The 22,090-nt window shown below is 59.1% G+C and overlaps 2 protein-coding genes across 8 annotated transcripts in view; one reads left to right on the top strand and one right to left on the bottom strand.

Moving 5' to 3' along the window:
* The first annotated feature begins 4,189 nt into the window (after positions 1-4,189).
* Positions 4,190-13,154, top strand: CE2H19orf81 (chromosome E2 C19orf81 homolog). Of its 7 annotated transcripts, none has more exons than XM_042918929.1 (6): positions 4,190-4,361; positions 4,923-4,990; positions 9,979-10,051; positions 10,157-10,277; positions 11,809-11,948; positions 12,804-13,154. In XM_042918929.1, the coding sequence occupies exons 1-6, from the start codon at positions 4,324-4,326 to the stop codon at positions 12,997-12,999; spliced, it is 636 nt and encodes a 211-aa protein (XP_042774863.1). In that variant the 5' UTR covers positions 4,190-4,323; the 3' UTR covers positions 13,000-13,154. The 7 variants fall into 7 exon arrangements, with proteins under 7 accessions (XP_042774863.1, XP_042774862.1, XP_042774864.1 ...); XM_042918928.1 differs by having other exon boundaries at positions 4,190-4,373; XM_042918930.1 differs by having other exon boundaries at positions 4,197-4,277.
* A 2,728-nt stretch (positions 13,155-15,882) lies between these two features.
* SHANK1 (SH3 and multiple ankyrin repeat domains 1) overlaps positions 15,883-22,090 on the bottom strand; it is a 40,695-nt gene continuing 34,487 nt past the window's right edge. Inside the window, exons 22-23 of the mRNA XM_042918684.1 lie at positions 18,508-21,640; positions 15,883-16,597 (exon numbers count right to left, since the gene is read on the bottom strand). Of these exons, the coding sequence (XP_042774618.1) occupies positions 15,883-16,597; positions 18,508-21,640 (3,848 nt within the window). The remainder of the gene's footprint in view (positions 16,598-18,507; positions 21,641-22,090) is intronic.

Raw genomic sequence — 22,090 nt, 5'->3', positions numbered from 1 at the left:
ACAACACCCAGTGCTCATCCCAACTTTTTTTTACCTTTTTAACGTTTATTTTTGAGAGGCAGAGAGTGAGTGGAGGAGGGGCAGAGAGAGAGGGAGACACAGAATCCGGAACAGGCTCCAGGCTCCGAGCTGTCAGCACAGAGCCCGACACGGGGCTTGAACTCACGGACCGTGAGATCATGACCCTGAGCTTAAGTTGGATGCTTACCCGACTGAGCCACCCAGGCGCTCCTCTTTATTTCTTTAAAGTAAACTCTACACCCAGCACGGGGCTTGCTACTCATGTGGCAGAGATCAAGAGTCACATGCTCTCCCAACTGAGCCACCCAGGCGCCCCTTACATTCTTTATAACTGCATTTGACACGCGAGGAAATTGAGGCTCAGAGAAGGGAAATGCCCTGCCTGAGGTCACACAGCTGGGAAGTGTCAGCATTGAGATTCAAAACCCACGTGGGTCTGAATCTAGACCCTCGCCCTCCACCACGACGCCACTACGATGTTTGCATCCAGGAAGTGTGAGGACCTTGCCTGTTGTAGCCCCTGGGAGTGTGGAATTGCACAGAGCGCTGGACAGGGAACCGGGAGACAGAGTCCTCCGTGTTCATTTAATCCCATCCACGCAGCCATTTGTGAAACACTTACTGAGCATCTGCTGTGTGCCAGACCCTGCTCTAGGCACCAGGGATCCAGCTAGGAGCAAAGCACACAAAACCCCCAGCCTTGGGAAGGCCCAGGGTCTAGTGGAGGAGACAGATAATCACCAGAGAACTATCTGTATGTATTCGAGTCAATGTGTGTCCAAGAAGGAGGTCATGGAAGGCTTCCCCGAGGAAGTGACCAAGTGACGTTTGTTTTTGTTGTTGTTGTTGTTGTTGTTGTTGTTTAATATATGAAATTTACTGTCAAATTGGTTTCCATACAACACCCAGTGCTCATCCCAAAAGGTGCCCTCCTCAATGCTCATCACCCACCCTCCCCTCCCTCCCACCCCCCATCAACCCTCAGTTTGTTCTCAGTTTTTAACAGTCTCTTATGCTTTGGCTCTCTCCCACTCTAACCTCTTTTTTTTTTTTTTTTTCCTTCCCCTCCCCCATGGGTTTCTGTTAAGTTTCTCAGGATCCACATAAGAGTGAAACCATATGGTATCTGTCTTTCTCTGTATGGCTTATTTCACCAAGTGACGTTTGAACTGAGCTCTGAAGGGTGAGTAGGTATACGCCGGGTGAAGATGGGGAAGAGATGGGGAAATACTCCAGTGGGCAGGACCGTCCCATGCAGGGTCCCGGGCAGGAGGGAGTTTGGCTCACGGAGGACTGCCAAACACCTAAGCTCTAGGAGGCGGGTAGCACTTTCTTTTGTTTATTGTCGCATCCCTCCTGCTTGACGCGTTGTCTGGCACACCGTAAGCAGCCAATAAATATTGACTGTTTGAATGGAGGAGTGAACAAGTTCAAGAGCAAGTACAGGAATGTATGTGTGGACGGACGGACGGACGGACGGACGGATGGATGAGTGGTGGGCTGGAGGATGCATCTATGTGGGTGGGTGGACGAAATGATAGTTGGATGGGTGAATGAATGATTCAACGGATGGATGGATGGGTGGATGGATGAGTCAATGGATGAATTTGTATCAGTCCCTACGGATTCACACACAAATGTTCCCAGAGACACGCACACATGCGTGTAAACAAAGGTTCACCTCTTCTCCTGGTGCTGACCCCGGAGAGGACAAACACGGAGAAGTTGGCCACGCTGGTCAGGGCCTGTGTGGATGAGGACGCAGTGAGGCAAACCCTCTGACCAGGGCTACAGCCGGGCCCCACCCCCACTGCGGCACTGACATAATTTCTGGAATAGGAAGAAAATGCCGATTCAGGGATTTTTGTCCCAGGCTGGGAGCCAGGCCAGGGAGTGGGACAGGAGTAGCCCAAGAAGGACGAGGTGAGTGCTAGAGGGAGGCATGTGCGGCTAAGACAGACAAAGGGGACAGAGAGAAAGAGAGACAACAGAGAAGCAGAGATAGGGCAATGGAGACAGAGACAGAGACACTCAGAAAGCTGCAGAGACGCAGAGAATAAGAGATGAACGCAGAAAGAGACACACGACGTAGAAATTCAAATTCAGACACAGGGCGAGATGAGGCAGGGTTCCAGAGACAAAAGAGGGAGAGAGAGACAGAGAGAGACAGAGAAATGGAGACACAGGGAGACGGAAACATACAGACCCAGATGCTCGAGGGGAGAGAGACAGAAACAGAGACACAGACATGGAATGACACCCAAAGAGGGCAGAAAGAGAGCTTCAGAAGAGGCAGCTAAAACTAGGCTCAGAGAGGGGAAGGCATTTGCCCAAGGTTGCACAGTCTGGACGTAGCATTTGACGCTGGGTCTGTTTGACTCGAGTCCATTCCGTGTTCTCTTCTTCACCCTATGTCGCCTCATGAGGACCAAAAGGCACACAGGCAAGTGGGGTTGAGACTGCTGAGCATGGGTCACAGCAATAGGAACAGTCATTCATTTACCCACTCAACGCATCCCAGCTGGGGTGACACTGGAGAGTCAGAGATAAATTAGGAGCTTCTGGTCTACCAGGATAGGTAGACCCCGCTCTGGAGTGACAGGGAAGAACATTCCAGGCAGAAGGCACGGGGAGGTGGAGAGTGAAAACAGGACCAAGGCGGGAAGGATTGGAGAGTGTTTGGAGGGGTGAGGTGGGAGAGGAGGGTGGGACCAGACGGTGCAGATCTCACATGCTCATTGTCTGGGGGCACTGGGGAGCCATGGGAGGGCTGCAAGCTGGGGAGGGGCAGGTCAGCTCAGGGAGCAGAAAGACCCGTGTGGAACCTTTTGGGAAGGAATGAGGAGGGGGAGGGCAAGGGTCCAGGCAGGAGAAGACGAAGCCTGCGGGTCAGAACCGTGGGAATGGAGAGGAGAGGAAGCAAGAGAGAGAGTCCGCAGGCAGGAGAGCTAGAGCTCGAGGGGCTGTGGGGGCTTTTGTGCCTGTTGTCATGGGAATGAAAGATGTCTCGTGTCCTATAGGGATGGGGCTGGCCGCCAGAAATGGAGAAAGACAGCCTGATGGGAGATAAAGACATCAGGGTGACTAAAGGGAGTCAGGGCCACAGAGGAACGGGAACTGAGTCTCTTTAAGCGAGGATTGTTTTCTTTTTTAATTTTTTAAAATGTTTATTCATTTTTTGAGAGAGAGAGAGAGAGAGAGAGAGAGCATGTGTGGGGGAGGGGAAGAGAGAGAGGGAGACACAGAATCTGAAGCAGGCTCCAGGCTCTGAGCTGTCAGCACAGAGCCTGACGCAGGGTTCGAACCCATGAAGTGTGAGATGATGATCTGACCCAAAGTTGAACGCTTCACCGACAGAGCCACCCAGGCGCCCCTAAGTGAGGAATGTTTTAACTGGCAATGACAGAGACTCAAAGGACTTCAGCATAACAGGGAATTAATTGAGTGGATGACAGCTTCAGCCATGGCTGGATCCAGGTTTCCCAATCACCATCATCAGGAATCTGTCTGCATCTTTGGTTTCTGCTTTCCTCGCCAGGCACGTTCTCTCCCCGTATGGTGACGTGATAGCCCCCGGCAGCTCCGACCTCGACTCTGACCAGCCTGGCAACCGTGCTGGAAAAAGAAAGATCCTCTTGTATCCAGCAAAAGTCCAGGGGGTTGACTCTGCATTCTAGATTGATTTTTAAGCTCGCCCCTGAAGAAATCACTGAGAAAATCAAGGTGCCACTAGGCTAGAAAGCAGAGAATCTATGCATATCAGGCAGGAATAATGGGCATTCAAGGCAGAGACCATCTGGGAGTGGAGGGCAGAGGACTAGAGATACAGGTAACAGAGACAGAGATGGAAGGACAGACGGCATAACTAAGCAAGCCCAGTCTCTTCTCTCACAGTTCCTGCTGAGACCTCTGCAGACTGAGAAGAAAGAGTTGCCTTAGGGACACCTGCTTGGCACAGCCCTTTTACTCCCGCACTCAGGCGCAGGCGCCCCCCAGACCGTTCTCCTCTGGATCCAGGAATCCAGGCTCTCTTTCCTTCCTCCCTTAGACCCAGAGGTCCAGGCCCCCCGACCCCCTGCTCCTTTTTCCCTCCCAGCCAGGAGATGGAACCTCCAGCCCCTCCCCCTCCCTCTGGAGGTACCATGGCAACCAGGTGCCCTGACCAGCTTTCCCCCCCACCCCATATAGAATCCCATTTCTGTTTGAATCTGGCCTGTGTCTAACCAGTTCCTGCGTGAGACAGGGATGAGCGGAGGGCAAGTGGGACCAGAAAAGGGATGACAGAGGGCAGGGGAGCCAGTTATGAGAGAAGAGAGATGGATAAAGGAGGCTGGGGAGAGGTGGGGAGAGAGGTAGGGAAACAGAGAGGTAGGCTTGGAGAGAGGCAGACTCTGAAGAGGGCCGGAGGGCTGGGGAGATGGTGGGGAAACTAGCCGAGGAGTCCAGGGGGATGGAGGGAGAGAGGGGGAGAGAAGTGGGCGGGAAGAGGGCAGAGAAACCAAGGGAAAGAGTGGAGGAGAGGTGGGGAGAGATCAGGGGAAGAGATGGGGAGAGAGTAAAAGCGGGAGGGTGGTGGAGACATGGGGAGAGAAAGAGGACCGGGGAGGGAGAGAGGCGGGGAGAGGCAGAGTCCCAAGGAGATCTGGAGAGACAGAGGAAGACACGGGAAAGTGGCAGAGAAGGAACCGGGGCACACAGCATTTGGAACTCGTTGGGTTCCCAGAGGTTAGGGGAATCCACATTCCTATGTGGTCTCAGCCTTCCAGTTCTTCCATGGTTTTCCCCCGGGGCTTCAAAGAGAAGAAGGAGGAGGCGGCCGTGGAGAGAAGGAGCTGGAGAGGGTGGGCGAGTCAGGGTTCTTCTCCCCATCCTCCTGAGACATCCCTCACCCGCCTTCCCAGGATGCAGCAAGAGGTGGAGACCCTGTACTCCTCCACCACCGGCAACCCCAGCATGCACAGGGAGGCAGGTACTGAGCCTTGTGAGTGTGTGTGTGTGTGGGGGGGGGGGGTTGGGGGCGGGCAGGGGGGGTTTCTTTCATCCGTGCACTGTGTGGTAACATTGGCTTGCAGTGTGGCCTTAAGCGAGTCACTGGCCTACCAGAGAGCCATCCCAGACTCTGATGTTGACCAGATTCCTGGGTGGCACCCTTTGGCCCTTAGATCACATGTCTCATGAACCTTTGCGGTTCCCTGGCCGATGGTCTGGACCCAGAACTACATTTCCCATGAGCCTCTGGGGCCTTAACTCTTCTGAGGCTGTGGTCTCCCTAGGTGCTCTGCCCTGGTCCCTCACGCTCCCCTTTTCTCCCTCACTGAGCTCAGCAGCTAACCCCAAAGCCGCTCCTCCTCCGTCCTGCCCACCTTCAGTGGTCCCACTGCCAACATGGCCAGTGGGCTAGACCCCAGATACTGCCCACCCCCACTTCCGCCCACAGCCTTTGGTCCCCAGCCCCATCTTCCTGCCCGCTCCCGTTGCCCTGTCTCCCTGCCTTTCCATCCCCACAGCCCCAACTCAGGTCTTGTCCTCTTCCTCTTTCCCTATCTAACTCCCGGTCTCCGGTTTCTCTCCTCAAGCCCATCCCCCATTTGGCTTCTGGGGGGTCATCTGACTGCCAGCACTGACCCTGTCCCTCCTCTGCTCACACCCCCCCTTCCTTCTCCAACACTTCTGGGATGGAGTCCCAGCCCCTCAGCCTCAGACCCTGGGTGGTGGGCCACAAGCTGACAACTTCAGGCTCGTGCTCCGGGGCTCCCTACTTGCCCCCTACACACGTCATTCACTCACTCATTCATTCATTCACTCAATCAATATGTATTGGGGATGCATTTGGCTAGCATGTAATAAAAATTGGACTTAGTGTAGAAGAAAGAAGAGGAGAGCCACCATCACTCAAAAGGAAGCCTGGAAGTGGGGTGGGGTTTGGGTTTGGTGGAGTCAGCAGCTCAATGATGTCATTGAGAACCCAGCTTTTATTTCCCTATGTTTTAGTCCGGGATGTATCTCCCTTGCACACCAGCCTGCTTACCTCATGGCCACAAAATGGCTGCCACAGCTCCAGGCATCACTTGCAGAGGGTTGTTCGTCTTAAGAGCCCCCACATGACCCCTCCTCACGTCTTTTTGGCCAGCACTCAGTCACCCACTCACTTTGTCTCGACCCCTGGCAAAAAGATTATCATGATTATTTTAGTCAGCGTTCCTCAACTCTGGCCCTACATAAGGTGGGAGGATTTAAAACCAAAACATCTATACCCAAACCCGCTTCAGATCCAACTTAACCAGAATCTCTAGGACTTGGGTCCTTGCACCCATAGTTTTTGAATGCTTGCCAGGTGATTACAACAAACGGTAAGAGTTGCAAGGCATTGGTTCAAACTGGATGGGATGCCTTCGGAGAAAGGAGAGTGGGGAGCCTCCCCTGAGCTGCATGGACGAGGGATGGACACTTCTCAAACGGGGGGGAAGAAGGATGGGAATGGCTGAGTGGGTGTCTTTTTAGTGTCTTTGAAGGCCTCTTTTCCTTTGGAGATCCCTGCCCCACATCATCTCTAATCTGGACTGAGGCACCCGCCTGACAAATATAATTTATGTTTGGCTCCAGAAAAGTCGAGTGGAACTGAGTTGACGAGTTGGCCAGTTTTGTAGATCAATATTTGTTCATTTCAGCTTTGTGGCTTTCTTGGTGGTACTTTGGGACGAGTGACGCTTTTTTAACTTACCAGGTTGGCATCGGCCGACAGAAAGCCGGTGGCGGGACGCCTGGGTGGCTCAGTCAGTGAAGCGTCTGACTCTTGATTTCAGTTCAGGTCATGATCTCACGGTTTGTGAGATGGAGTCCCACGTAGAGCTCTGTGCTGACATGTAGAGCCTGCTTGGGATTCTCTCTCTCTCTCTCTCTCTCTCTCTCTCTCTCTCTCTCTCTCCCTCTCTCTCTGGCTCTCTGCCCCTCCCCCACTCACACTCTCTGTCTCTCTCAAAATAAATAAATGAAAGAGAGAAAGAAAGAAAGCAAGCCAGCCCGTGGGTCCCAAGCGCTTTGCCTATGGTGCCTAATGAATGAAATGACCCAGCCTGTTCTCATGCAAAGAGGGCGGACATGAAATACACCATCTCACAAATAATTAATAACCTACAAATGCAATAACTGCTTCTTAGCTTGGGGCTGAAGAGAAGTCTGAGAAGTTCCTGCGGATGGCCATATTCTCTTGTGCTTAAAGACCTTAGTCCCTGGTGGTCCTCTGCATAGACATCTTTTTCCTGCCATTTCTTTATTTGGCAAGCTCCTCCTTATCCCCAGGTCTTACTGTAGACATTACCTCCTCCGAGAAGCCTCCTCTGATTGCCCCTAGACTGGGCTTCCCTTTCACCTTGTGACACCGCCACTGTAGCTCGTATTGCCCTTTGCTTCCCCCGCCAGACTGGGACCTTTTGGAGGGTAGAGCACATTGTCTAGATGAGAGTGGAGGACAGACAGCAGACTGGGGAGACTGAGAACACAGGGTCTGGATCCAGACGCCCGGATTTTTATCCTGATTCTATCACTTACGGCTGCGTGACCTTGGGCAGGTCACGTAATCTTTCTACGCCTCCGTTTCATCAGAAAGTAGTCGTGAGGATGCAGCGGAAAACACTTTTGAAAGTGATTGGCCTTTTATTTTAAAGTAAGCTCTATGCCCAATGTGGGGCTTGCACTCAAAACCCCGAGATCAAGAATTGCCATGCTCTCCCGACTGAACCAGCCAGGTGCCCCGAGTGCTTGGCTTTTTAAAAGGGATTGTAAACATATATGGGGCGCCTGGCTGGCTCAGTTGGTTAGGCGCCCGACTCTTGGTTGCGGCTCTGGTCATGATCTCACGGCTCACGGGTTCAAGCCCCACATCAGGCTCTGTGCTGACAGCGCAGAGCCTGCTTGGGATTCTCTTTCTCTCCCTCTCTCTCACTCTGCCCTTCCCCTGCTCTCTCTCTCTCTCTCTCTCTGTCTCTCAAAATAAATACATAAAATAAAAATAAATAAATAAAAAGGCCTGTAAACATAGAGCTATTATTGTTATTCCATGGATGGATCTGTAGGGATCGCGGTGTTGGAGGGGTGTAGGGGAGGCCAGTATAGCTTGGAGAAGCCAACGGGGGTTACCGCACGCAGGGCCCGCGCTTCTCAAAGGGGATCTTGCTAAAATGCAGATTCTGATCCCATCGGTCTGGGGTGGACCCCACAATGCTGTGTCTCATCCCCAGATCACGCACGGAGGCGCAAGTCCCCGCCTCGGGGAGGACTTTATTCTGAAGGCGAGAGAAAGCCGCTGGTGGTTTGTGAGCGAGGGGCGCTGAGATGGAAAGATCGTCCCAGCTGCCCTGCGCAAACAGATGGGAAGGTGGAGGATGGGGACCAGAGAAGGGGATTTCCGATGGTACAAGCTGAGCTATGTCAACACCCCGAAAGTCAAAGACCGCCAGGAGCATAGCTGTGACATAGCCGTGTGCTGGAGACAGCCTGTCCCTGCTCGCAAGAGCCGATTGTTAAGGTTTGCAAGCTGGTTGTTAAAACCGTGGGGAGCATGAAATTGGTCATGGTGGGTATATTGACAGCGTGAAAACTGGCAAATGCTACAATCTGTGTGTGTGAGAGAGACAGAGAGACAGGGAGCGTGACATTAATGAAACATTTGAGAGCGAGAAAGAGATTAATTAAACATTTACCAGCACACCACTGAGTTTATTGGCTTGTACCGAGGGAGTCCCTAACACACGGAATGCCCTAGGAGGGGCTGTTAGGTTAGGTGACTTTGGGAGCCCTCGGGGGAGCAGGCTTGGGATGCTGGCAGGAAGTGGAGGCAAGTCTGTGACGCAGGAGGAATGAACGGCGCTAACACCGTGGGCGGGAACGAGGCAGCATCAGCTCTAAACCAAGCGGAGGCTCTTTGGTCACTTTGTGGTTCGGGCGGTGTTCATGTTCTGTCGTGTTGAGACGAGGCTCCGGAGTGGCCTTATTTTTATCTCGGCCCGCCCTGGTCACAGAGAGGCCTCGGCTGACGTTGGTGCTCCGTGAAATTGTTTATGGCCGGCAGAAGCGTGATCAGCGTCACGACCTGCTCTCTGTTCGGCTGCCCCAACAAAGAGACGCCCCCAAACGCAATGGCGTTAAGACGAGAGCGCGACAGGGGATCAGGCGGTCCGGCTTGCTGGGACATCCCAGCCGCATGAGATGACGCGGGGACCCGGGTTCCCGCCGCATTGTTGCTCTAGCCTCGCGGAAGCTGGCTCGTCGCTACGGTCACGCTTCCGTCCGAGGGAAGGGGCAGCGAGTCCAACAAATGAGCCCAAAGTTGCACCCCTCCCTCCCCCAACACCTTCGGCGAGAACTCGCTCGCATGGCCACACGCGGCCGCAAGGGATGCTGGGAACTGATGTCTCTAGTTGGGTGGCTGTGTGCCGGGGAAAACCCGAAGACTGCAGAGGAAGGGGAAAACGGATTATGGGGGACAACTAGCGGTTGGCCACAAGAGAGACCAGTTAGTCGAGGGAGGGGTCGTCTAGAAGGGCCGATCGGCGGCTGTTGTCGGTCTGGTTGGCCTCAGGAGGCCGGTTCTGAGACGGTGAGAAAACCACACACCGGGTTCAAATGGTGTTGGGGGTGCTGCGGAATGGGAAGCAAAACCGGGCGAGTCCCTCCCTCCCTCTTCCTCCTGCCTTGCAGCCCCTCTCTAGCGCCCCCTGTGGGCAGAGCCTAACGGGAACCCAGCAGTCGGAGCAGAGCAGGGGTTAGGAGAGTCCCCGCCCGGGGATCACCGACGGAGTGGATGCAGTGGGGCGTTGGGAGCTGAGAGTCAATAAATAGCCCGGTAACTGGCATAAGAGCCATTCGGGAATGGTACGGACAACACTCGGGGAAGCCCGCTGAAGCCGAATAACGTCTGAGGGGTGCGCAGGGCGGCTGACACCCGGTCTCCATCCCCAGGAGCCCTCCTTGTGGACATGGAGACCCTAGAGGAGACGCAGACTCGGAGCCTGGGCAGGCCTGTCAGATCCTCGTGAGTGGCCCCTGGTCTCATGACTTCTGATCTCAGCCCCCCTGGGGGGCGATGACAGCCCCCTCCCTGACCGCCGAGGTCCCTGCCCGCTCGCTCTCTCCCCAGGAAGCAGTACCTGCGTCAGGTCATTGCAGAATACGAGGCGCTGGACCGAGAGCTACCATGCCTCCGGAGGTTTCCCACACCACCCGCTGCCCAGCCTCTCTGTCTGTGCATGGAGACCTCGGTGAGTGGCCCCCTGCCCCTGGGACCCCAGACCCCCAGTCTCTGCACAGCTTGGGTGGGACGATAGAAAGGGAGCAGGCTCAGAAATGAGGTGGGCAGGGCTTCAATCTAGGCTCTGCAGCTGGCCAGCTGTGGGCTCGGCACAGGACAGGTCGCTAAAAATTGATTATGAATTTGCCAAAGGGTCAGACGTCACATTTGTCACTGATGACCTGGGAGGGGCAGAGAGAGCGGGAGAACGAGGGGCAGAGAAGGGCTGAGGCTGAAAGGCAGGTGTCCTAGGGGCACCTGGGTGACTCGGTTGGTTAAGTGTCCGACTTCTGCTCAGGTCATGATCTCACGGTTTGTGAGTTCGAGCCCCGCGTTGGGCTCTATGCTGACAGCTCAGAGCCTGGAGCCTGTTCAGATTCTGTGTCTCCCTCTCTCTCTGCTTCTCCCCTGCTCACGCTCTGCCTCTCTCTCACTCTCTCAAAAATAAACATTAAAATTTTAAATTAAAAAAAAAACAAACAAACAAAGGAAGGCCAGTGACCTGCTAATCGATCCTATGCAATTCTGTTAAGTTTGCAAATACAGCAGAGACTCAAGATGAAACCCATGTCTTGGGAAGATTCGGTGAACCGGTCATTCCTGGTACAAATCCTTTGGCAATCGCTGCCATCGGTCAGCAGAGGTATCTGTTAGGTTCTCACTCAAAAGTTACCCGAGAAGAGCTGACCTTAATGGGATGCTTCCCGTGTTTCAGGCACTGGTCTCAGACGCACTCCCTCAGGTGATCTGTGTGACTTTACCCCAACACAGAGATTGTTGTCCTTGTTCTAGGAGCTCATTCCGAGCCCATCCCTCCTCTTCTTTGTGGCTTTGGACAGGGGACCCCGCCTCCTCCTCACATACATGGCACAGCTTGCCTTCCTGGAGGTGACCGATGTCATGATGTCACCCTATTTTCTCAGCAATTTTATATGTTCTGATGATGGGATATCACCTTCTGGATGGTAATCTCACGCTAAAAATGTGGTTAGTGATCAATATGTTTCCGAATGACAAGTCAAACCCCCTATGACCCTTATTGTTATTATTATTATTTTTTGCAACCGGACATTCCTTAAAATGCTGATAGGAACATAAACGGAAACGTGTACAACTTAAATCCTTGCGGGATCTTTAAGAGCCGCTAAAAGTCTGTCATCCAATGCAGGTTGCTGGAAAAGTTTTTGGTAGATTGGTAAAGTTGACCAAATTGGCGAATTATTTAAGCCAACTGCTCATTGACTACTGGCAAATCCGCCTGGTGAGAACTGATATTTTTGGAGAATGACCTAGAATGACAGTTGATGCTTTTCTACCTGAGAGATACCTGTTCTCCCGGGTCTGACTAGAGCGATAGGCTCCCGAGATAGAGTGTGAAGCTTGCCCCTCAAATGTCACCTGGGATTCTGGCAGCTTCTACAGGTGGGTCTAAGGTGGGGGCTTCCGGAACCTTGCTGCCCACGAGCGTCACATGCTGAGGCGCTCTCTCCTGACTCCTCCAGCCAGAGGAGGACTTTACCCATCTGGAGGTGCTGGAGGCTCTGGAGGCCGAGTTACCCGGGGCCATGGAGAGCGGGCGCGTGACCAGTATCCGTTTTGAAAATACGAACGTCATCTGTGGGACGGCGGGGTGCCGGGACAGGTGAGTCTGTGGCGGATCCCAGGCTGGGAGCGACCGGGAAGGGCCTGGCGGCGGGGAGCAGGTTGCGCGGCCTGGAGTGGAGGAGGTGAGGGGTGTGGCCTAGGGAGGTGGAGGGAGGGGCGGAGCCAGAGCCAAGGCGCCGAGTCCCACTCGGGGCCGGGAAGGGAAGGAGAGCCGGACTGAGTCTGGAAGCACCGGATTTGGGTGCGGCTGGTGGTGAAAGTGCGGGACGACGGGGCAGAGTGTGAGAACCGGGAAGGGGCGGAGCCGAGAGTGAGCGCAGGGCGGGGGCAGGGCCAGGTGAGATCAGAGAGCAGGCGGGATCTGGAGTGAGGAAATGGACTTCGAGGGACCCAGGTGGTGACCTGGACGGATAAAACCGAAGCGTGGGGTCGGAGCCTGGGAAGGCGGCTATGAGGGGGCGGAGCCCGGGCCGAGCACATTGGAAGAGTGGGGCCAGGAGGGATCGGGTGGGCAAGGGACCTGGAGGGTCGGGTTGGGGGCGGGACCGGGAGAAACCTAAATCTGGGGACGCGCCTGAGACTCACTGAGGGGGCGGGACTGGACAAAGAAAGGGGCGGGCCCTGGAGCGGCGGTTCGAAAAGACGGGGAGCCTCGACAGACGACGACCAGGGGACAGAATTAGATTGAGAGAAGACGGGACCTAGAACGACCCGTGCGAGGGTCGAAGTCCGGGTGGACCTCGGCGAGAGGTCAGGGCTGCCGAGGGGTTTCGGGACAGAGTGACGGGATGAGGAACCCGAGTGGGTAAACGAACAGGGACCAGGCAGGGACCACCAGCGATTCCCTTCGGTCTCCGCCCCGTCCCTGTCCTCTTGGCCCCGCCCCTCGCAGGTGGCTCATCACGGTCGCGGACTTCCAGACTCGCTCGCGTCTGCTGCGCTGCGGCCTCCGCCTCCGCGGGCTCGGGCACCCGCTGGTGCGCCACGACGAGCTGCTGCTGGCCGATTACCGCCTGCACCTGCGCCGCTCCCTGGTCCGGCGGCGCATGCTCGAGGCCCTGGGGGCGGAGCCGACCGCGGAAGTCTAACGCTCGGGGGGCGGGCCCCGGCTGCGCTCGCACGCCGCCCGGCTGGCTCGGGCTACCCACCCGGAACCCCCGAGGGTAGGGGGCGTGGCCTCCCCAGGAAGGAGGCGGGGCCGGCTCGAGGGGGGTGGATACTGTGAGTTTAATTATAAAGAATGACCTGGTACAAAAGCCATTTCTCTCTGCAAAATCTTGGTGGGGAGTCAGGGCGAGGGAGGTGATTGGGGGGGGGGGGTAGGGATGAACCCCCGTAATATAATCCCGCCTCCCTCATCTTCCCCCAGTCCCTGCGAACGGACGCCTGGGTCCCGATCCCTTGAGGGATGAACTGAGAGGCTCGCGAGAGGGAAGACCCGGGTGGGCGCCGGGGGCTTTCAACCCATGCCAATCCCTGTCTCAGCGAGAACCTGACGTCCTCATCCTCCCCCCTCCTTTTTTCTTCTCCCACCCCCCTTGGAAGACAATTCTCGGGCTTTTATTTCAGGTTTTTTTTCTGGATTTTTTTTTTTGTTGTTGTTGTGTGTGTGTGTTCTAGGGTTTTTTGTTTTTTTTTTTTTTTTTTTGTATTTTGTATTTTCATTATTGTTCCTCTTTTTGCTTTATCCTCTCCACCCCGCGCTGCCCCATCCAGTCCCTTCCCCACCCCCCACCCCGACCTCTCCTCCCCCCTCCCCACCCCCTACACCCTCCCCAACCCCGCGGCACCCATCCAGAATGAACAAGCCCTTGATAGACGGGCGCCGCGCAGGCCCCCTGCGGACGGGGGGCATCCGACAAGGGGGAGGGGGCGGGTAGGGGCCCAGCGCGACCTCTGCCCCCCTCCTTGCCATCCCTCCCCCCTCCCACGACCCTCCCACATGGTTCCCCGCAGATCCCTGACGTGGTGAGGGGAGAGGGCTGCAAGCACCCTCCCCCCATGGACGGAGCGCCCCCCCCTGGGGGGTAGGGGGCAGCAGAGGGGGAATGGGCTTGGGGAAAGGAGGGGGAGCTCCCTTCTTTGGCAGCTGAACATGGGGGGGACCTGAGGGCGATGCCCTCCCCCCTTTACCCACAGTAGGAGAGGGGGCTTCTCAGGGGAAGGGGTGGCTTAAAGTTCCCAAGCCCCAGGAATAAAGGGAGTGGGGGTGGGGGAGCGTGCAGGAAGGAACAGCCATGCTGGAGGGAGAGGGAGTTTCTCTGAGAGAAAGAAAGGTTGGGGGGGGGGGGTCTTCGTGCAAAATGGATGGAGAGATGGTCCAGGAAGAACTAGGAAGAGCGAGACGAGAGAGGGTGTGCAAGAAGTCACAGACTGGAGCAGGGAGAAGAGGAAGAATGGAGGCCACAGTGAGCAACAAGGGGGCTTGCCTAGGGTCTTCTCTGGCCAGAAGGAGAAAGGAGTGTGGAGAGGGAAGAAAATAGGCAGGGTCAGAAGGTCTGCACGAGCTGTTCCTCCACAGGAACAAGAAGTAAGGATGCTCGGAAAAGCGGGGATAGCTCAGCCCCAGAGTTTTTGGACGGAGACACGTGTGCAGAAGGAGAGAGGTGGTAGGGTTCCCCCGGGGAGATGGAAAAAGTCACCCAGGAGCCGGCGAGGACAAGCAGACATTCGAGAATGAGTGTGCAGCAAAGCCACGGCGTGCAGGAACATTGTCAGAGGAAGGACCCGGCTTCGCGAGAGCAGTGAGAGCGCTGCAGAGGCTGTGTGCAAGAGTGAGGGTGGGAGAAAGTGCACAAAAGAGAAGGAAGCAGGACAGAGATCTGGAAAAGAAGGGTGCAAGGGAACGGGGCGGGGGGCGGGGGCTGGCTGGCGAAGAGGAAGGGAATGAGCATTTGAAAGACAAGCAGTTCCTGGGGGGGGGCAGGTGTACGAGATGTGCAAGAAATGACAGTGTGGGGGGGGGCACGGAGGTGCAGGGGAGTGTCCCTGCAACAGGGACAGGCAGGTCGAGTAGAAATGTGGGGGTTCAAGAAGGGGCTAATGCTTTAACAGAATGGATGGAAGCGTGTCAGGAAAAGTGCACGGGATAGCAAGTGTGCAAAAGCTGAACAAAGGCAGGTGTGCTCCAGAGAATAAGTATGCGTGCACAGAGTGTGGGAGGGGGTGGGGGAAGGGGTGTCCCAAGTGTGTCTGCAGCAAGGGTTTAGAGATTTTCAGAAGTGAGGTGTGCACGGGAGGGCACCAAGGACAAGAGTCTGAGAGAGTAAAGGTATGGAATGTGGCAGAAGAGAAGAAATGCAATGTGGGCTAGGGAAAGCAGGGGGGGGGGGAGGGGTCGGTGTTTGAGCGCTGAGAGGGCCTCGCGAGCCGGAAGCGAAGGCGGAGTGTGCAAGACAGCGAGAGGGCAAATTTGTGCAAAATTGTAGCCCGGGGAGAAGAGAGAGGCAAGCAGGCGTGCAAAGGGGCGTGCAAGAGGCCGGGGTGGGGGGCTGCTGTGTGTGTGTGCTGGGGAGGGGGGAGGGTGGGGAGAGCCCAGGGGCCTGGAGTGGGGGGAAGGGTTGTTAGAGGAGCGGCAGGTGGTGGAATCTGAGGGCACCCCCTTCCCCTGCGGCCGGGGACAAACCCCATCCAATCAGGCTCAGGGCTGACCCCCTATGGCTCTGTCTGTTCCCCCTCCCCAGAACCGACCCTTCCCTCCTTCTCCGTCCCCCTCTGCGATTTCCTCCATCACCACCCCCCCTGCTCCCTGCTTCACACACAGTCTTGTGTCAGCTGCCCCCTCCTGTGAGGTGCAAATGTCTGGCCGGGGATCTGGCCAACCGGTGACCTCCGGCCTTGGGAGACGAGGGCAGGGCGCAGTTCTAGCAGAGTCCCTGGCCCAGGGGAGATAATGACGGTCAGGGGTCAGAGGTTAAGAGGCCAGTAGGCTCAAGGGTTCTGTGGACGGGCTGGTCCGTCCAGGCCAGCCATCACCTCTCCAGGAAAAATTTGAGAGCCCGGTCGATGTTCATGCGGTGGCCCACCCTGGTCACGCCCAGATCGACGTAATCTTCCTTGGTCAAGGCGGGCAGATGGGAGCCATCGATCTCGTGGTCCAGGAACTGTGCTCGGTGCTCAGCCAAGCCCAGCCACTCGAGCCAATCAGCCACGTCGAACTTGGTCCAGAACCCCAGAGGTTTAGCGCCGAAGGGCTTGTCCGGGGGCAGCGAAAGCAGGCGGGTTGGTGAGAGGGAGCGGGGGGCCCCTGACAAGGCTCCACCAAGCCCCCCGGACATCCCGGGGTGTGGTGGCACAAAGACGGGGGCGAAAGGGTCAGCGGAGCCTCCTGCCCCTCCGGTTGGGGAGCCACGGATGTCAAAGAGGCCCGGGTACAAGGGTCCAGAAGGCAGGATGGGCAGGGACGAGGGCCTGGGCGCAGGGCTGACCTTGTGCTCCGAGGCGGGCAGCAGTGAGGGGCTGGGGGCCCGGCGGAGCAGAGGCGGCCGCATCTCGAACTCCACGCCCTGGAGGTGGCGGGTGGACGTGGAGGAGGAGGCTGAGGGTGACGTGGCCCCCGGAGCTGCAGCGGCGGAAGGGGAGACCCCAGTTCCCGTGGGGAGTGGCGGCAGAGGTGGTTTGGGCCAGTTCTGAAACAGGCTGCTGACGGGTTTGGAGAGGAGCGAGGGCTGGGAGTCTTCGGAGAGTCTGGAATGTGACAAGGGGGCAGGGGGGGAGGCAGGGGGTTTGGAGGGCAGTGGCGGGGTGAGAAAGAGGCAGGGGTCAAGACACAGGGGAGAGAAGAGGAGACACCGGAGCCAGGGCGGAGAGATGGGAAGAGATAGAAGGGGCGACGGGGGCAAGACAGATGGCAGGACAGAAGTGAAGGGAGAGAAGAACGAGAGGTCAGGGAGAGGGTGACAGTCAAGAGAGATGAAAGAAAAAGAGACATTAAGTGCTAATAATAATAATCGCCACCACTCACTGATGCTCACGTGTGCCAGGCATTGTTCCAAGTGCTTTACAGATCGCATCTCAGTTTATTCCCCAGGACGACCCTGATGCAGGTTACTATTATTATCAACAGCACAGAGAGGTTAAGCAACTTGCCTAAGGACACACAGCCAGGAAGTGGCAGAGCCCGGTTATATGGCACCAAAGTCTGAGCTCTTAACCACTACTCTATACTGCCTTTTGGGGGTATGGCCAGTCACAGCAGAGTGGAAGACAGGGAGACGGTGAGAGGGGAACAAAAAGAAGGTGAGCGTTCAGGGGAGAGAGATGGAAGGGGACAGGGGACAGAGAAAGGGGGGGAGAGATGAGGAGAGGGAGATGAAAGAGAGAAGAAACAAGGGGAGAAAAAGGTTCCCCTCATCCCTTTCGCTCCCTTCGGGGACAGTCCTGCCTCAGGGCCTTTGAACTGGCCTAGCTCGCTTTCCCGCAGGTGGCCATGTGATCTGCTCCCTCCCGTCCTCTAGTTTCTGTTCTTCTAGCTGGTTATTTGAGAGGCCTTCTCTAACCATCCCCCATCCCTGCCTCCTGAAACTACAAGCTCCCTGAGGGCCGGGCTCCACCTGTCTTGTCCACTGTGGGGTCCCCGTCACCCAGAAGGGCACCCAGCACATAGCAGGTGATAGTCAGTGAGGCGCCTGTCGACTAAATAGAGCGTCCTCTCCTCTACCCGGAATTCTTAAAAAGAATCAACAGGTTGCCTTGGGATCTCAAAGGCCTGGTAAAACCACATTCAACCATCGCCAAAAGGGCATCGGACCCTCCAAGTTCGAGTGAGCTCTGCAGATGGACAAGGGCAAGGGTTGGATTCAGAAACCTCTCGTCACGCTCTCCGTGGGCCCGGTTCAGGAATGTGACTCCACTCTCCCTAAGACTAGGAGCTCCTAGGGACGAACTGAGCTCATTAGTTCGAACGAGCTCGAACCCAGTGGTGATCCTAGCTAAGCTAGCTGCCTTGGGAAACTTGCGCACCATCCCGCAGTTGTCCGGTTTTACTCGCTGGGCTCTGGTGAGAGGCCCCTCCCCTCCCCCCTCTCGTGTTCTAACCACAGCCCACAAGCAATCGTCTCAAAAACCCTTTTAGGTGGGTACTGTCCCGTCCCCCTTCTACGGAGGGGTGGACGCCTTTGCCTAAGGTCACGCAGTTGGGAGTCGGGGGCTGACACCCAAGCCCAAGAAGCCCGGCTCCAGGGCCACACTCCAAACACGCTGCCCCCTAAGAGCATCTCATCTTGAGCCGCGCCGGGTTCAAGGGACTCGAAGACTTCAGGGACTGTCAGAACTGACAACCCACCATGAAAACGAGACATCGGCAAGTCGTGCTCCGGTCTCTTTTGTCAGTAACTTTTTTTGTTCCTCATGGGATGTGGGTTGCCACGGTGATGGGAAGAGACCACAAAAGCTCCTGAGATAAAGTATCTGTGAAAGCATGCTTCTCTGGGGACAGACTTCGGCAGGCCAGCCTGGTTTCTGTGTTCTCTCTGCCACCCGGGACCCTCAAAGGACACAGCTAGGGGGAAGGGAGACCCTGCTGCCCACAGCATCGGCCCCTCTGGCCCCCGTCACCAACCAGCAGCCCCCCCCCCCCCCCCGGCCCGCCTGCTCACCTCTGCCGCTGCAGGGAAGAGGTCCTCTCGGGGACGTAGCTGGCTCCCCCGTGGTGGCTGTCCCCGCTTCCCCCGCTGCCTCCCCGGGCCCAGGGCAGAGCGCCACCAGCTGCCGAGGAGCCCCCAAATTGCTGAAGCTTGGAGCTGAGTTCACTGATGATGCTGGCTTTTACTGTGGCCAAGGCCGAGGCCTGAGGCTGGGCCAGGGGCCCGGGCAGGGGTGGTGGCGGTGGGCCCGGGCCCTCCTCCCAGGGCAGCAGCTTCCGAGGCAGAGAGGAGGCTGACGGCAAGGGCACCGGTGGGCCTTCTGGCTCTATGGCCACCGGACCCCCCGCCATACCCGCCGATGAGGGTCCTGTGCAACCGCTCAGGGCCAGCAGCCCATCCGTTCCAGCCCCCGTCACGGAGACCGTGGGGCTGGTGGGAGTGACGGGGTCCCGGAGCCCCCCGCTAGGGCCGGGCCGCAGGCCTCCGCTGGTCCCCAGGGCCCGGCCCCGGAGCTTGGAAGGAGTCATGAGCTGCGGGGGGTACGGTGGCCCGGGAGCACCACTCCCCCCGAAGGCCTGGCCGTCCAGGTAGGCCACATACGTGTCCAGGAGCTCCGGCCCACTGGCCACACCGGCGCCGCCGCCGCCGCCGCCGCCTCCGGCGCTGCCACCGCCTTCGGCAGAAAGGCTGCTCAGTGTGGACGCGCTGCTGATGGTCTCCAGCGGGTGGTCACTGCTGCTCCGACTGTCCACCTCCTCGATACCAGAATCCGTGCCAGGCGGCGGGTCGGGGCCAGGCTGTGGGGCCGGGGGAGCAGGGGCGGCCGGGGCCGGCGGGCCTGGCGGAGGGGGGTCCCCGGGAGCCACGGGGGCCCCCTGGGTCAGCGTGGCCACCTCACTGTCATAGGAAGTCAGGCTGGACGCCGTGGAGTCCAGGGTGGGAGGCGCGGCGGCCACGGCGGGCGGCGGCACGGGGGGCAACGGGGTGGTTGGGGTGGGAGGGTCCGGCAGCGGGTGGGGCGGCCCGGGTGTGAGCGGCGACTCCGGCTTCTCGAAGCTGTTGGAGAACTCCAGAGGCGGGGGCAGCGGTTCCACAAAGAGGAATTCGCCGTCTTCCACGTCCACCGAGGGAGCGGGGGGCGGCAGGACCAGCAGGGGGAGCCCGTTCTCTTCGCCGCCCCGCGGGGAGGTGGGCGAGGGCGGTACGGACCGGCGCGGGCTGGGAGGCGGAACCCCCGGCCCGTCCTCCGAGGGGGGCCCCCTTCCGCCCGCGCCGCCGGCCCTGGGCTGGCAGTTCTCGAGGAACCGCACGTGGAGGGGCAGCCGTTCCGGCTCCTCGGGGGCCCCCGACCTCCACGCCTTGCTCACCCCGGGGTGCGGGGCCGGGGGCTCGGGCCCCAGCTGCAGGAGGAGGGGCCCGACCCCGGGAGCTGTGGGGGGCAAGCGGTGCAGCAAGGAGCGTCGGGCCGCTGGAGGGCTGGCCGGAAGGGACTTCTCCTGGCTGCCCAGCCCTGCCCGGTACCCCAGCTCCCGGCGGGCGGGGTCCGGCGGTGAGGCCCCCCAGAGACGCAGCACGGGCTCGTGGTGGGCGTGGGGCGAGTGGTGGTGCGGGGTGGGCGGCGGCGCCTCGTAGCGGGGCGATGGGGGCCTTGGAGGGGGCTGGGGGGGCCCGCCGCCCTCCGAGGACTCCTTCAGCGCCCGCTCTCGGGCGGCCAGGGCCAGCCCGAGCGGGGAGGCTGGGTCCAGGGCCTTGCCGGTCAGCGGGTGGACCAGGGGTCGGGGCGGCAGGAAGCTGGTGAAGGCGCTGCTGCCCCCGCTGCCCGCGTAGGCTCGGCCCCCGGCCCCGTAGCCCCCGTACCCGACGCCGCTCCCCGCGCCCGCGGACTCCAGCCGGAGGTAGGGCTCGGCGGAGAACATGCCCTCGTCGATGGATTTGGAGTGGCGCAGCCGGGGGCCCGGGGGCGCCCCGGGGCCCAGCCCGCCGTCGCCGCCGTCCTCGTCCCCCGCGTCGGTGGAGAGGAAGAGCGTGGACCGCCGGCGGGCTTCGTTCTGCCAGCCGCCTTCCCTCCGCGCCGCGCCCACCAGGGCCGCTCCGAACTGGCTGGTGAAGTCGAGGGTGGCCGGGCCGCTGGGCGAGCTGGGGGTGGGCACCGGCGAGGGCGACGGCGGCACCGGCGACATGGCCGGGGCGGGGCTGGGCGCCGAGGAGCCCCCGCCGCCCCCGCCGCCCCCGCCGCCGCCGCCGCCGCCGCCGCCCGCGGCCTCGGGCTGGGTCGGGGGCTCCGCCTCGGTGCTGCTGCCCTGGCTGCTTCGGCCGCTGCTACTGGTGGACGGAGCCTTGATGATGATGGTGGGGATGGGGATGGAGTTCTTCTCTGAGGGCGCGGCCGCGGCGGGCGGCGGCTGCGGGGACGCCGGGGACGTGGGCGAGGGGGCGGGCGGGAGGCCGCCGCCCTTCTGGGGCTCGCCTTCGACCTTGGTCTGCTTGACCAGGGGCCCCTTGCGCCCGCGGCCCGAGCGGGCTGGCACGTACATGGCCGCGCTGGCCGCCCGGGGGGGCAGCTGGAAGTAGCGCAGGGCCGGGGCCTGGGAGGAGCCGATGCCCCCGCCCCCGCCGCCGTGGTGCGACGGGGACGGGGCCCCCGGGGTGGGGCCGGGCCCGCCACCCCGCCAGCCGCGCAGGCTGGGCTGGGGCCCCAGGGCCAGTCGGGGTGGGGGGTCGTCGGGAGAGCCGCCCGTCTCCATCTCCGGGGGATGAGGGGGGTGGGCGTGGTGGTGGTGAGGCTGGGGGGGCGGGGCGTGATGGTGGTGGTGGTGGGGCGGGTGGTGGTGGGCGGGGGGCAGGGGCCCGCTGTGGTACAGGCTCTTCTCACGGCCCCCTACACGCGTGTCGGGAGGGGAGGGCCCATCGAAGGACGCAGGGGAAGAGGAGGGGAGGGGGCCACCCGAACTGGGGTTGAAGGGCCCTCCTCTGGGGGATGGGGTGAGGCGGCCAGAGGAGGAGGGGGCCGGAGGTGTGCTGTAGGGGGGCTCCGGTGGGGACGTGGTGGGCGGCGGAGGGATGTCCTCCGAGCCGGGCACAGACAGGCTGCGGCTGAACTTCATGGCTGGGGGTGCTAGGTAGGGTCTATCATCTTCTGCAGCCCCTGGGAAGACACAAGGGATCCAGGAGAGTGGGGGGAGGGGGTCACAGGGCTACTAAAACTGTAGTCGCAGTGTTAACGAAACCATTAAGAAGGAGAAGAAGAATGATGATAAATACGACGACCCTTCGCAAGCCTACGCTGAGAACCTCACGCAAGGATTAGTCCAGAGCTTCCCCAGGCGCGACAAATGCGCTCGACCACACAGGTTGCGCACGCACGACAGCAACCGGCAGAGGGAGCGAGGGGGTCGGGGCGGGGCGAGATTCAGCTGAACTTCCGCCCCGTGCCAGGAGGGGGCGCCTTTTTCTAACTCGCACGGAGGCACGTTAAGCGCCAGGGGTGGCTGGGGGTGAGCAAAAGTGGCCGGAGGCGAGGGGGAGAGAGGTACCCATGTCCGCGCGCGTCGCCGTAGGTTTCTTTTCATGGAGACGCAGAAAGGAAATGCCATTA

The sequence above is a fragment of the Panthera leo genome, chromosome E2 (assembly GCF_018350215.1).
Source record: "Panthera leo isolate Ple1 chromosome E2, P.leo_Ple1_pat1.1, whole genome shotgun sequence".
NCBI lineage: Eukaryota > Metazoa > Chordata > Mammalia > Carnivora > Felidae > Panthera > Panthera leo.
The sequence above is the reverse complement of the archived record's forward strand: the minus strand, read 5'-3'. Positions and strand labels throughout refer to the sequence as shown.